At 32.0% G+C, this 15,002-nt stretch overlaps 2 protein-coding genes and 1 long non-coding RNA gene across 7 annotated transcripts; 1 reads left to right on the top strand and 2 right to left on the bottom strand.

Moving 5' to 3' along the window:
• Positions 1-264: 264 nt before the first annotated feature.
• LOC139779860 (uncharacterized protein F21D5.5-like) lies at positions 265-4,579 on the bottom strand. Of its 4 annotated transcripts, XM_071718332.1 has the most exons (8): positions 4,447-4,579; positions 4,262-4,356; positions 2,416-2,793; positions 2,135-2,293; positions 811-1,092; positions 656-717; positions 434-567; positions 265-353 (listed from the first exon to the last, which is right to left on the bottom strand). In XM_071718332.1, exons 4-7 carry the CDS (start codon positions 2,198-2,200, stop codon positions 564-566), a joined length of 414 nt encoding a protein of 137 aa, XP_071574433.1. In that variant the 5' UTR covers positions 2,201-2,293; positions 2,416-2,793; positions 4,262-4,356; positions 4,447-4,579; the 3' UTR covers positions 265-353; positions 434-563. The 4 variants fall into 4 exon arrangements, 3 of the variants coding, with proteins under 3 accessions (XP_071574433.1, XP_071574432.1, XP_071574434.1); XR_011720039.1 differs by lacking the exons at positions 4,262-4,356; positions 4,447-4,579 and adding an exon at positions 3,384-3,829 and having other exon boundaries at positions 811-1,072; XM_071718331.1 differs by lacking the exons at positions 4,262-4,356; positions 4,447-4,579 and adding an exon at positions 3,384-3,688.
• Positions 4,580-7,704: 3,125 nt separating this feature from the next.
• LOC139779862 (uncharacterized) lies at positions 7,705-10,948 on the bottom strand. 2 transcript variants are annotated; one of them, XM_071718336.1, is made up of 6 exons: positions 10,826-10,948; positions 10,499-10,659; positions 8,548-8,766; positions 8,314-8,464; positions 8,055-8,158; positions 7,705-7,899 (listed from the first exon to the last, which is right to left on the bottom strand). In XM_071718336.1, the coding sequence occupies exons 3-6, from the start codon at positions 8,747-8,749 to the stop codon at positions 7,772-7,774; spliced, it is 585 nt and encodes a 194-aa protein (XP_071574437.1). In that variant the 5' UTR covers positions 8,750-8,766; positions 10,499-10,659; positions 10,826-10,948; the 3' UTR covers positions 7,705-7,771. The 2 variants fall into 2 exon arrangements, with proteins under 2 accessions (XP_071574437.1, XP_071574436.1); XM_071718335.1 differs by lacking the exon at positions 10,499-10,659 and having other exon boundaries at positions 10,724-10,945.
• A 12-nt stretch (positions 10,949-10,960) lies between these two features.
• LOC139779863 (uncharacterized) lies at positions 10,961-13,183 on the top strand. The gene is made up of 5 exons (XR_011720041.1): positions 10,961-11,097; positions 11,241-11,582; positions 12,127-12,172; positions 12,647-12,756; positions 13,037-13,183. It is a non-coding gene; the product is annotated as an uncharacterized lncRNA (long non-coding RNA).
• The last annotated feature ends 1,819 nt before the right edge of the window (positions 13,184-15,002 follow it).

Raw genomic sequence — 15,002 nt, 5'->3', positions numbered from 1 at the left:
TTAAAAGTTTTATTGTTTTCTCTACTCTACGATCAATATAACAATCTTATAAATTTCTTTCTAAATAAATATATTCTACACAATCGGAAAACTATTTTACAACATGAGTAAAGAACGAAGTCAAAAAGCGAAATAATCAATTTTGACGCGATTAAAGGGGATCATCAATGGCGATTGTATTAAACTCTAGTCCATACTGACTAAGAATCGCGGATTATGCGTGAAAATTGTAGAGTTTCTTGACAACTCTTATGTACAGATGGATTCAAGTGTTTCTGGCTTCATTCATCTGGTCCCATGCCTACTTGTTCAGCATGTCCGTTCATTACCAGTTCTTCAGTAAGGGAAATTAGCTTTAAAAAATCAATTAATTTCAATTAATTTGCGCATCTGCAAAGAGATTCTCGAAGATTGGATAATAATAACTACTTACCTCATAATTTTGTATCATAAAATAAATATTTGCATAAATATTAGTTTGAATGCGACCTTCAATCTGAGTTTGGGCAGCAACTCCCTTTGAGGAACAATTTTGTACCACATTGTAAGCTTCTGTCGACCATTTACCTGCAAAAGAGTAACATCAAAGTATAATTACATATCCAAAGATAAATAATTTTGAGTGTAGAGATGTATATATCTAAAATCTACTTACACGTAGGAGTTGATAATAATCTCGTTGATTGAAATGTGGCTTGGATCAGTCAACTCGCGAAACTGTAATATAATAATAAATCGATTAGAATTTTCGGAAACATTACTTCATACGATTCTTTCACACGATGACGGTTAATGTTAATTTTCGATTACCTTATTATTACGTTTCGCGTGTTCTATACTTGTCGTCATGACGAAACATCTGACCGAGACATTGCGCTTCTTGGCTATCTCAATATATCTCTTTCTCGAAGCTGGATCAGGATTGGTATTGTCTATAACTATACTTTTTCCTTGATTCAAGTATTGTTGGACTGCAGCAATGCACTTCTGCCAGCTGCCTAAAGTGTCTCTGTTGACGTATCCGTATTCCTTCAGATAATTCTTTGCAAAATGCGATTTTCCGGAGTCTGGACTGCCGACCATAAGCACCACCTGTTAATGGATATCTATAAGCACGAGGAAAGAGCGGGCCTCTGTTCACATTTGACGTTCACGATGATATTCGTGTTATGCACGATGCTTCTCTCGAAACCGAGGAATCACATGCCGGAAAAATTTTACTTAGGTATTTATCATTAAAAGAATACTTTGTATAATTCTCTTTTATGTTATTTCTCATTAGATCATAGTACGAGAGGAACAAACACATTTTTCCAGCGAGTAGATGGGAACCTTTTGATCCAACGAAAAGTTATGACAAGTATACAGTGTCGGATAAAAATAGGAAGAAAGATAAAATCTGATAAACTTAGATTCAACGAATTGTCCAATTTTGTTTAAAGGATTCAGATTCAAAGGACTGTAAATATTATAACCAGATAAATAACTTTGTTTCATCGTACAATTGATTCATTATACAACAGATTGTAATATATTACAATATATATATATATATATATATATATATTATATATATATATATATATATATATATGTATATATATTGTAGCTACATTGTATTTTTAAGGACTGTGATTTTAATTCATTCAGTTATGTGATAATATTTAATTCATTTACTCGATTATGTAGCTCTACTAAATTACAGTCCTTTGAATCTGAATCCTTTAAACGAAATTGGACAATTCGTTGAATCTAAGTTTATCAGATTTTATCTTTCTTCCTATTTTTATCCGACACTGTATACTTGTCAAAACTTTTTGTTGGATCAAAAGGTTCCCATCTACTCGCTGGAAAAATGTGTTTGTTCCTCTCGTACCATGATCTAATGAGAAATAACATAAAAGAGAATTATACAAAGTATTCTTTTAATGATAAATACCTAAGTAAAATTTTTCCGGCATGTGATTCCTCGGTTTCGACAGAAGCATCGTGCATAACACGAATATCATCGTGAACGTCAAATGTGAACAGAGGTTCGCTTTTTCCTCGTGCCTAATTGCAATATTACATACATTAAAATAACATGCCAACATTGTGATATTGCTTCATAAGTTTTATCATTTAGTATCTTTACCTTAGTTACAATAAAATCGTAAAACGTATAATGGTGCGGTAATATAAGAAAGATCCTTCTTGACATACATTAACTGATCTGCCATTACTGTTTTAAGCTCGCTGAATTCACGCTTCAGAACTTCTAAACATCTCTGAAGAAGCTGATAGATAGAATTACCTGTATGTGAAAATTTAATTTATGCAGTAGAACATTATTATATATCACGCCAATGTTACTCCAAAAGTGACACTGGAGTATTTTAATAACTTAAAAATTCTCTAAATTACTGAGACATTCACCTTTCTTCATTATAACACTCCGACGATAGCCAGATCCATCCCAATAACTGAATGTGATCTCAATTTCTTCTTCCTTCAACGCGTTCTGCTTTCTAGCCCATTCTTGCCTCAATTCTTCCTTAAGTTTATTTTCCTCCTCTTCCCTTTCCCTATCTGGCAAGAAACTTGTATCTACATCTGGATTTTTCTTAATCTTCTTAATCGCGAGGCCATCAGATTGCTCATTTTCTGACTGCGGGGATTTTTCGGCATTGTCTTTGTCCAGATTAAAAGACAAAGTTTGAATCTGTCTCTTCTGTTTGTCCTTTTCTTTTCCTGCTCTTTTTCACGTTCCTTGTATCAAAGCATGATATGTATGACTAGATGACATTCAGAGCACTGGGCAGAAATCACACACATATATATATATATATATATATATATATATATATTCACGGCAAACCGCATATATATAACATCGTGTTATTTTTATTATTACATTTAGGAAAATTATTTCATATTAACTCAATAGACGTTAAACTTGCATACATAAGGAGCTTTCCAGCAAGTGACATAAGCCGACACAAACGTCGTTCTATCTTTCTTTTTTGGCAATGAGTAACAAAGACAAAACGATACCTGTGTCGACTTGTGTCGCTTGCTGGAAAGCTCCCATAAGTGAATCTCGCGTTTTATGTAAAATTTTGTAAGAAATCGGTAATCTAACCTATACTACGTTTACGCGAACGTTACTTAATTCTGTATTAACTTACGAAGAACGATACGATAATTCCTCCGCATAAACGGGAGATTTTATAGTAACTACGATGAGATATCGTTCGTATAAGTTACTACAGAAGTAAATACTCACGTAAACGTAAACTATTATAATTCCTGTCACATGCACTTAGTCGCGTAAAAGAGTCACGGTGCGGTTTCGCTTCGCGTCGTATAATAATAGGATAATTACATGTAAATAAAACAATTACCTTGAATCAGAAAAAATATTAACGTCGCGTCGCGTAAAGAGTCACGATCGGTCTCACTCCGCGCGTATTTGACGTGGGACACTACCGTGTTATAGGTTATTGAATTAATCGTCGCGTCGCGTAATAATAAAGAGTCACACGGTCGGTCTCGCTCCGACACTACCGTATCTCTCGATAGGTTAAGTGAACTGACTGTGACGTGACAGCACGCTGAACGCACTAACTATCTGCACTGCGCGCAGTACATCTGCACTGCGCGCAGTACAAACACGTATATGAACGCACTATATCTGCACTGCGCGAAAGCGCCGCCAGTGGCGAAAAAGTGAAAGGGACATTTTCTCTGATCACGTGATCAAGATATCGCGGCGTTAGGAGGAGGAGTATCTTAAATAAAATTTTTCACATTTGGACTTTGCGTCGCAATATCTCCGCTCGTAGGGCACGTAGCGGAATATTATAAGAGAAACCCCCCCCCTATTTCGACCCCAAGCTGTCGATCAAGCCTACTTAGAACTTGATCCGTTCACTCGTTTATCGAGATCTCAACATCTCGAGTACTCGCAACCCGTCGCGTCGCGTAAAAGAGTCACGGTCGGTCTCGCTCCGCGTGTACTTGGCGCGAGACACTACCGTGTCTCTTGATTATTAAATCCAAATGATATAATCAAGTATTGTATAGAAGATTTAAGTTTAATTAGTGGAATTTTACTCATATTTATAATACTTAAAATCTCAAAAATGATTAAAAATCGAAAATATTTATTTCCTCCTATCGTTTTAGAGAACAAATTGACACATGTAATAATTAAAGAAACTTCTTTATCTTTTATTTTATATGAAACAATGCACTAAAGTAGAATTTCCTTTTATCTCACCTTTATCAGATCTTCGTAGAAAAGAAACATCATATTTGCTCTGTGTCTTATCATCCAAGCTTCCTTCACGTGTTCCCAATAAGAACTCCATAGCGCTGAAATTGTCGGAGATTAGGCTTTCAGAATAATAACTGAGATAAAATAAATTAAGCCGAAAAGACTAATCAACATTTCGTAAAACTTACTGTGGTCATTCATGAAATTATTACAGAAGTGTTCGAAAGATCCCTCATAAAGTTTCAAAGATTTCTGGAATTTATACCATGAACAAACCACGTCTCTTGGATTTCTTGCAACGTAGATAATCTAAGAACAAAAATGATTCTCAACGGTTACCTGCAAGTTTTCGTATTCTAATCAATTCTAATGTATCTCTTTGACGTATGAAATGAGATAAAAGACAACTCAAGTATACATAATTAAATGACAAAATGCTTCGACGAATTTAAAATAAAAATCTCGAAGGGGCATTGTTTACGCCTTTCAATTTTAAAAATATATGCCGTCTATATATTATAAATATGCATTCAACTAATAAAATATTTAATTGCAAACACACCTTGCAAGTACTATTTACGACTGTCGGTAACAGTTCGAGAGGCACGTGTATTTAGAGAGAATAGGGTGATATGCTGTTCGAAATGTCGCAGTTCCGGTTTATCTAAAATACTTTTTGAATAGTTCTGAACATACTAAAGCATTTTCTAAAGAGTTCCCGACACTGGCAATGTTGCGTGATTGTTTAAAAAATTAATACCGCTCGAAAACCGAGTATTTACAGAGAAAAGGGTGATATGCTGTTCGAAATGTCGCAGTTCCGGTTTATCTAAAATACTTTTCGAATAGTTCTGAACATACTAAAGCATTTTCTAAAGAGTTCCCGACACTGGCAATGTTGCGTGATTGTTTAAAAAATTAATACCGCTCGAAAACCGAGTATTTAGAGAGAATAGGGTGATATGCTGTACGAAATGTCACAGTTCCGGTTTATCTAAAATATTTTTCAAATAGTTCTGAGCGTACTGAAGTATTTTCTAAAGAGTTCCCGACACTAGCAATGTTGTATGATTTTTTTATAAATTAATACCGCCCTAAAGCCGAGTACTTAGAGAGAAAAGAGTGATATGCTGTACGAAATGTCGCAGTTCCGGTTTATCTAAAATATTTTTCAAATAGTTCTGAGCGTACTGAAGCATTTTCTACAGAGTTCCCGACACTAGCAATGTTGTATAATTTTTTTATAAATTAATACCGCTCGAAAGCCGAGTATTTAGAGAGAATAGGGTGATATGCTGTACGAAATGTCGCAGTTCCTGTTTATCTAAAATATTTTTCGAATATTTCTGAACATACTAAAGCATTTTTTAAAGAGTTCCCGACACTGGCAATGTTGTATAATTGTTTAAAAAATTAATACCGCTCGAAAACCGAGTATTTAGAGAGAATAGGGTGATATGCTGTACGAAATGTCACAGTTCCGGTTTATCTAAAATATTTTTCAAATAGTTCTGAGCGTACTGAAGCATTTTCTACAGAGTTCCCGACACTAGCAATGTTGTATAATCGTTTAAAAAATTCAACCGCTCGGCTTTCGAGCGGAATTAATTTTTTAAACAATCATACAACATTGCCAGGATCGGGAACTCTTTAGAAAATGCTTTAGTATGTTCAGAACTATTCGAAAAGTATTTTAGATAAACCGGAACTGCGACATTTCGTATAGCATATCACCCTATTCTCTCTAAATACTCGGTTTTCGAGCGGTATTAATTTTTTAAACAATCATACAACATTGCTAGTGTCGGGAACTCTTTAGAAAATGCTTTAGTATGTTCAGAACTATTCGAAAAATATTTTAGATAAACCAGAACTGCGACATTTCGTACAGCATATCACCCTATTCTCTCTAAATACTCGGTTCGGGCGGTAATAATTTATAAAAAAAATTATACAACATTGCTAGTGTCGGGAACTTTGTAGAAAATGCTTCAGTACGCTTAGAACTATTCGAAAAATATTTTAAATAAACCGGAACTGCGACATTTCGTACAGCATATCACCTTATTCTCTCTAAATACTCGGTTTTCGAACGGTATTAATTTTTTAAACAATCATACAACATTGCCAGGATCGGGAACTCTTTAGAAAATGCTTTAGTATGTTCAGAACTATTCGAAAAGTATTTTAGATAAACCGGAACTGCGACATTTCGTATAGCATATCACCCTATTCTCTCTAAATACTCGGTTTTCGAGCGGTATTAATTTTTTAAACAATCATACAACATTGCCAGGGTTGGGAACTCTTTAGAAAATGCTTTAGTATGTTCAGAACTATTCGAAAAGTATTTTAGATAAACCGGAACTGCGACATTTCGAACAGCATATCACCCTATTCTCTCTAAATACTCGGTTTTCGAGCGGTATTAATTTTTTAAACAATCATACAACATTGCCAGTGTCGGGAACTTTTTAGAAAATGCTTTAGTATGTTCAGAACTATTCGAAAAGTATTTTAGATAAACCGAAACTGCGACATTTCGTACAGCATATCACTCTTTTCTCTGTAAATACTCGGTTTTCGAGCGGTATTAATTTTTTAAACAATCACGCAACATTGCCAGTGTCGGGAACTCTTTAGAAAATGCTTTAGTATGTTCAGAACTATTCGAAAAGTATTTTAGATAAACCGGAACTGCGACATTTCGTACAGCATATCACCCTATTCTCTCTAAATACTCGGTTTTCGAGCGGTATTAATTTCTTAAACAATCATACAACATTGCTAGTGTCGGGAACTCTTTAGAAAATAAATTAGTATGTTTAGAACTATTAAAAAAATATTTTATATAAACCGGAACTGCGACATTTTGTACAGCATATCACCCTATTCTCTCTAAATACTCGGCTTTCGGGCGGTATTAATTTATAAAAAAATTATACAACATTGCTAATGTCGGGAACTCTGTAGAAAATGCTTCAGTACGCTCAGAACTATTCGAAAAATATTTTAGATAAACCGGAACTGTTACATTTCGTATAGCATATCACTCTTTTCTCTTTAAGTACTCGGTTTTTGGGCGGTATTAATTTTTTAAATAATCATACAACATTGTTAGTGTCGGGAACTCTTTAGAAAATGCTTCAGTATGCTCAGAACTATTCGAAAAATATTTTAAATAAGCCGGAACTCCGAGATTTCGGAAAATTAGCAGATAATTTTTTCAATATACTTTTTTTTTAAGCAAAATCAACAGAACTGTTACTAAAAAGTATCAGGAACTATAGAACTCGACTGCATGCGACAAGAACTCTTTTTTATTTCTGATCTGCTAGAAAATGATCTGCTACGGGAAGTTAGCAGATCATTTTTTCGATCGACTGTTTTTTGGGTAAAATCACCAGAACTATTACTAAAAAGTATCAGGAACTATAGAACTCGACTGCATGCGACAAGAACTCCCTTTTATTTTTGATCTGCTGGAAAATGATGTGCCAACTTCACAGACATTCAACATATATCTTCCATTTTATCATTATAATTTATAGCACTTCTTCGATCTTGTCTTTTCTCTCTTGTGTTGGCAGTATTATGCGTTTCTTTATCTTTATTGGATGATATATTTGAATCATCTATGTCTGAAATATATACTATAATAATTACATTATTTAATATTTAAAATAAGAGGTAATTAATTAGTTAATTACAATAATATCGTTATAAATAGATATGAAATTTAATACACATATATGTACAATTATATTACATAATTAGATGTAACGAGTATGCTTACCTTGTAAAAATGAGTGGGAGTTTGAGTTTGAATTCTTTTCTGATTCACTGTAATTTTTTAACGGATCCCGAGAACATGTTATCGATGATTGCACTGTCGTTGATCTATCAATACAGAACATTGAAAAAATATTAATGTAATAAATATTAATGTAATAAAAAATATTAATGCAAAATATAAGATATTTTTGAATATGTACAATATAACAGAATTTATGCATACGTATTACAGGAGGACACGGAACAGGTGGTAAATTTACGTTTGCGCATGACTCTTCTTCGCTTTCGGAGGAGGTATGTATATAAATTTTCTCGCTTTAAATTTCCTGTAATATTTTGTATCCTGCTCAGTATCCATATCTGACGTGTAGATTGCCTTTTCTGCTTTTTCGTTAGCCCTGTGTAAGGACGCTAAAAATATTTTACAGTTTAATATTATTAATAAGTATTACGATGCAAAACTCAATAGCTATTTTATTTACATCTATACTTACAATACTCGCCAAAAATACTCTTAATTTTATAAGCAGGCCAATCAAAACTCGGTATTTCCTCTTTTTCAACTGCTTTTCGAATTCTCAAATCCGTTTTGTAATGCGAAGGATATTTGCACAAATCGTCATTTTGTAGCCAAATTTTTGGTATTACTTGAATACCATCGGAGAATTCTGCGACTATAAATCCTTGATTCGACATTTTATTATCCTGAAATGCTTAACAAAAACATTTTGACAAGAATTATCGTAAACGAGATTTGTATAGATCGTTATGTGTATATGTTATATATTATTATTTGTTATTAATTCGTTATTATTATTTATTAGTTGTTATTATTATTTGTATTATTATTTATTATTATAAGAAAATTATAGAAACGGAGCGTAATATATATTATAAATATGCAGTTTTTTAATATAATTTTCAATACAATGTCTTAAAATCATCGTTTTCTTTGTCTGAACTGCTATCTTCTACTGCAACTGCTGTTATAACGGCTTGATGTGAAAATACATCAGACGCGGAAATATTCGTTTGATCGGAAAACGGTAAATTTATTACTTCGTCTTGTACAATTTCGGAATCGGCGTTATTGATATAATCGATATGTAACGTCTCTTCATGCTCATTATCCGAGGCAGAAATATTTAAATTTATGTGCGAATTGGCTGTAGAGTCTTCATTAAATATTACTTGACATAATTTATCACTCTTGTCTTGAATTAATTTACGGCGGTACCTTGTTGAAATACGCGATACCCTTAGGAAAATTTACTTAAAGTTTTTTAAAGTTACTTAAAGTATTATAAAGTATTATAAAGTATACTAGCCGTAATAATAGTGTACTAATAGTATAATAGTAGACTAATAGTATACTGACAGCCGAGCGTAAAGTTTTCTTTAAGTTATTAACCTCAATAAAAACTTTATAAGCAAGTCGCAAATATACTTTAAATTTACTTTTAACAAACGTAATACTTATAAATATACTTTAACTTTACTTTTTATAAAGGTAATACTTAAAGCTGATTTTAACTTATGCGTGTTGTTTCAACAGTATACTTAAAAAGACAAGTTCCCCTTTTCACCACACTTGCACCACACGAGACATTAAGAAATATTATATCATATATCCAATTCAAAATTTTATTACTCTTTTTAAACTGAATTTGTTTCTTAAGATGATTTTTGGAAAATTATATATTTGCGCTGGTTATGACATATGTAGACTATATATAACACTTACATCAAATTAAGAAGTAGTCTACCACGTAAGGCAGTTGGCTCACGATCCAGAGGTCCCGAGTTCGAATCCCACCAAGGTAAGTGTGTTTTTCAAATACGAGAAAATATTTATAATCATAGACTGCATCTTAAGAAACAAATTTAGTTATAAAATAGTAATAAAATTTTGAAATAAATAATTTTTTTTTATTCCGGGTGAATATCGGAAATCAGTGTCCTCTAGTATTAAGAGGACTGTAATCTTAAGTCTAGTGTCTCATGGTTAGAGAATATTCCTCTAGATTTTAAAATATCTTCTTGAGACCGTATTTCAGAGGAAAATCCTCTAAAATCAAGCGGGAGCCACTAAATGACAGAATATTTTTTTTGGGGTGATTAATAGTAATTGCATGAGTTAACTTAAAGTAACCTTTAAAGTATATTATAGAAATACTTAAAGTTTGGTTCGAAATCACTTCTAGTTTATCAATAGTTTATCAATAGTAATTTTTTTGGTAAACTTTCTAGTTTATTTTAAGTTTTTTTAAGTAAATTTTCCTAAGGGTAGAAATTTACGCTTCGGCATTGTTATGCATTCTAAGATTTCTGTATGATCTATCTATGTTATTCTATGTGATCTTTCAATGTGTAATCTATGTAATAAATATACACTGTATTTTCAAATATGATTACTTCAAATACTTCGCTATATAAAATACACACAGATAATTACGCGCGATAAAACTTCACAAACGCGCGCCGTTATCGAAGAAAACGCCGCGCTATCACTGACGCAGCAACATTCGAACGAGCAGGTATAGTGTTACGAGACGCTCCGCATACCGTCACGTACGTTACTTCCCATCGATTTCTTCTCACTAATACTAACTTGCGTTATACATAAATAATTGACAATAAGGCAATAACCGCGCCATGAGAGATTATTACCGAGCGTATATTATTTGTCGCATTCTCGAAGTGCGTTCGAGAACGCACGAACGCGAAATTAGGAGCAACAGGTGTAGCACGTAGCGTCGCTGCGTCACTCACGGCGCGTGAAGTTGCCCGCGCGTCCCCTCCACCATCTCAGACGCGTTCACGCCACGCTTCACTTTCACTTGCGTATCGTCGCCGCCCGCCGGTCGCCAGTGGCTGCGTTCGAGGAGCGCGCTATTAGCGCTATTGCATCATTCTATCTTTATCGCTCATCAAGTGTAGAACAAGGATAGAATAAGCAAATAGCGCTAATAGCGCGCTCCCCGAACGCAGCCAGTATCGAACGCACTCGGCACTCCGCACAGTCCGCACTCGTAGTTTACTAGGTACTATTTTTCCGCTCTCGCGACGTGATTAACTGCGTGTCGCGTGCGATTAACATTGAGCGCGTCGTGCAAAGTGCCGCGCGATCGTTGTGTTCGAGTGATTAGCGTGCTTAATTTTAACGAACGTGTGTTTTCGCGAACAGATATGCCAGTGTCACGAAGAAGTGGCAACAACAACGGAGAAAGGGGAGGAGGCCAGGGGTAGCGGCGGAGCAGTCGCGACTATCGCGATATCATTCGCTCAACGTGCGCGGACCAGTTCGGACGTGTTTTGTCCGGAACAAAAAAATTTTTTTAAGTACTGCGACTGTTACTGTCTGTGCATTGACTCGCATTCAAACTTTGTGATTTCCATTTAGACTTTGCCACGCTAACGGTGATTCAGACTTTGTTAATCAAACAGGGGAATATCTGGCCTTATTGTCCGCCGTTCGGCGGCAGGAGCCAAAAAATTTAAGAAGAAGAAGAAGAGCGACTATCGCGAGGTGAGCAATCAGAGCAATGTGTGAACATTTCATAACCTGTTTCATTATTCATATTACTGATGGATCAAGTAATCACGTTCGTTTGCATAGTAGAGATCCATTGTAGATCGGTGTATAATATAATGATGTAATATAATAATAATAATAATAGTGTAATATATATAGCATATTTTGAATTATAAAAAATTCTTAATTAAAATTTTTCTCTAATATTAAAAAATTCGAAAGTATTCAGTAAAATATTTATTAGTAAAATTCTTGATTAAAATTCTTTTCTAATATTAAAATTCTTAAAAATAGTTAGTAAAATATTTGTAATGTAATATTAATAAATACATATGAAATATTTCAAAAAGATTTTTAATTGTTTAAATTATATCTATTAATGTTAACTGTATAGAATTTTTCTTATCATATTCATTCTTTTATTAAATATTTGTCCAAATTACAAAAAAATTATGTCTTGCACGCAATAATTAATTATATTATTCTTTGATTTATTTTAGATACTGTTTTTATTTGAATATATTTGTACATATTACAGATCAATGCAGTACGTGTTACAACTGCGCTGCTGTGCATCGTATCCGGTAAGTAAATAAAATAAAATACCTTTAAAAAAAAATTAAAAAAAAATATATATACATATATATAAAAATATCGTAATAAAATATCTTCTTATTTATAATTGGATAGTTATAAACTACTTGACATCTGAATTTACTAATTGTTTCCATGATTATACAATTATATATAAAAGATAAAAAATTTATATTAAGCTTATAAGAATATTATTAATATTATATTACAATTATTAACGTTACATTACAGATAATCGTAATATTTCATAGATCCATTATTTCATAATAAATAAGCCAGGATAGATTATGACATTTTGCGTTGTCTGAAATAAAATAAAATAAAACATGAGATCCAATAAATATTTTGTCAGGAGATGTGTAGCTTCTTTTGGAATTAATACTTTACGTGTAGATTATGTTAAAATATTTAATAAAGTATCCTTTATTCCTTTTTAATCAAAATCGTTTATTCATATGTTTCAGAAAATAACGGCCCAGAATGTGTCGCGTCGAGGGAGTTCTACGAATAAGCTTATAATCTGGACAATCTGAGAGGAGGAGGAGGCATCGGGCGCCGTCGGAGCAACTTTGCGGTGAGTATTATTTCTTATTTATGCAAAATTAATTGTTCTTTCCTAAGTTTGAATTGTTTTATTTCGAATTAAAAATATTAATTAGAGGAAAAGATTTATAAAATGATCAAAATTTGTAAAGTTTATTCTGAAAATTCTTATGGTTCTTTTTCAAAATTATTTTCGTAATATTTGAATATTGAAGATGAATAAAAAATTCAACACTTATAATAATTAATGTTTGAAGGATTGGTTATTTGGAGCATTATTTTAATGTAAACGTTATATTTGCTTGTTACAGAATCATCGTAGCGACGTTGCAGATAACTCCGTTGTTGCGCATCGGTCGGTGAGTGAGAAAGTAATTTCTTTATTGAGGTAACGGACCTATATGACACTTACTAATGATTTTTGTAAAAATATAAACCATTACATTTTTTAAGGTTCCCAAAAGCAAATATTTATCAAATTTTTTTTATAGTGTATAGAATTTTATTTTGTCGTATACACTCGATTACATAATTAATATTTTTAATATATACAATTATTACCAAATTTATAATATATACCTAATGTTTATAATAAGATAATATATTACATAATTCCTAACAACTATGTGTGTATGTGTGTGTAAGTGTGCATGTGGTTTAATATATATATTATTTATTTAGATTATAAATTTTTATCAGCAGTTTTTTAACTGTCTAATTATGTCCCTCTATTCTTACCTATCAACCCGTATTTTTACTTATCCGTACACGGAAAAAATTAGCTACCGTAACAAATCTAGTCGTAAAATATAGGCAACTAACATTTTTTGCTGCGAGAGCAATATTTTTAACAATAATAGCAAAACCTTTTGCTACTATTGCTAAAAATATAGCTCTCGCAGCAAAAAAATGTTATAGTTGTCCACATTTTGCGACTCCTTTTTTTCCGTGTATTCCTATTTATCCTCATTTTTACCTATTCATTTTCCTACCTACTCATGTTTCTACCTTCTGCACAAAGTTACGTAAATTAAGTAAAAATATATAATTCTAGATAAATATGTGATTATATTAAGTAAATAAGTCATTGGTACTATTTAAATAAATATTTTCTTGGATCTAAATATTTTTTTTCAGTGCACTTACACACACATACACACATAGTTGTTAGGAATTATGTAATATATTATCTTATTATAAACATTAGGTATATATTATAAATTTGGTAATAATTGTATATATTAAAAATATTAATTATGTAATCGAGTGTATACAACAAAATAAAATTCTATACACTATAAAAAATATTTGATAAATATTTACTTTTGGGAATCTTAAAAAATATAATGGTTTATATTTTTACAAAAATCATTAGTAAGTGTTAATAATTTTACAAAATTCTTAATTTTAAATTTCCGGATTTAAAATTATCCATAATTTTTATGGCAATATATATTAATTTATTAAATAAAAGTGCAAAAATTTGATGCTAAGCCAATGATTAAATATTAAACTTTTATTCGCTGACATTTATCTTAAATATTATAAAATTATAAGGAAAATTTATTATATTTTTATGAAATTTTAGATTTTACGTTATCGCTAGTAAAAATCAGAATTCGCGAAATGCCATATTTTATTTCGCACTAGATTAAATATAGATATATTCTCAAAGAATTCCGTGTAATATTAAATATTTTAAATGAATTTTGCTTCCTCATAGAGGAAGCTTTGTTTTCGTGAATTTCGTATATGAACCTTTGATTGCGTTTAAGTTGGGTCTAATCAACCAAATTCAAATGATTTATATATGAAATAGGGGTAGAAGAAACCAACGAAGAAATTGGTTTTTGAGTTTTTGATGCCAATATGTTCAGAGTGTTCTAAAATGTCGAAATATCGCATTAAAATCGCATGTCTGTATGTGTGTATGTGCAGATTTAATGTCCGTGATTGCTCTAACTTCCGCAAATATTGAGATATCGGGCTGTTTTTTTTTTTAATCGATAGAGTATCATTCAAGGAAGGTTGGTATTGAATTTGGCGATGATCGGTAAAGGGGTTCTTTTTTAAAAAAATTTTGAATTTTTTTAGAAATGTCCGTCGTTGCTATAACTTTTGCAAATTTTGAAATATTGGGCTACTTCTAATTTTATTATATTCTTCAGTTTTTTCTACCCCTATTTCATATATAATACTTTAAGATTAGGTTAATTATCGGTATATCTAATAATCGGTAAAAGGGTTTTTTCTTTATAAAATTTTGAATTTTTTGAC

Source organism: Temnothorax nylanderi, unplaced genomic scaffold (genome assembly GCF_030848795.1).
Source record: "Temnothorax nylanderi isolate EJ_2023f unplaced genomic scaffold, tnyl_v1.0 TNYL_tig0246_pilon, whole genome shotgun sequence".
Lineage (NCBI taxonomy): Eukaryota > Metazoa > Arthropoda > Insecta > Hymenoptera > Formicidae > Temnothorax > Temnothorax nylanderi.
Note: the sequence above shows the minus strand (reverse complement) of the source record. Positions and strands in the feature narration are given on the sequence as shown.

What these genes read in the sequence shown, in the direction of transcription:
- LOC139779860 (XM_071718332.1), bottom strand. Translation starts at nt 2,200, where the DNA reads ATGTCAAGAAGGATCTTTCTTATATTACCGCACCATTATACGTTTTAC. An exon ending in ACGATTTTATTGTAACTAAG is followed by an intron (nt 1,093 to 2,134) that starts GTAAAGATACTA and finishes ATCCATTAACAG; the next exon opens with GTGGTGCTTATGGTCGGCAG. An exon ending in ACGCGAAACGTAATAATAAG is followed by an intron (nt 718 to 810) that starts GTAATCGAAAAT and finishes ATTATATTACAG; the next exon opens with TTTCGCGAGTTGACTGATCC.
- LOC139779862 (XM_071718336.1), bottom strand. Translation starts at nt 8,749, where the DNA reads ATGTCGAATCAAGGATTTATAGTCGCAGAATTCTCCGATGGTATTCAA. An exon ending in GAGTATTTTTGGCGAGTATT is followed by an intron (nt 8,465 to 8,547) that starts GTAAGTATAGAT and finishes AAATATTTTTAG; the next exon opens with CGTCCTTACACAGGGCTAAC. An exon ending in CTCCCACTCATTTTTACAAG is followed by an intron (nt 7,900 to 8,054) that starts GTAAGCATACTC and finishes TATATATTTCAG; the next exon opens with ACATAGATGATTCAAATATA.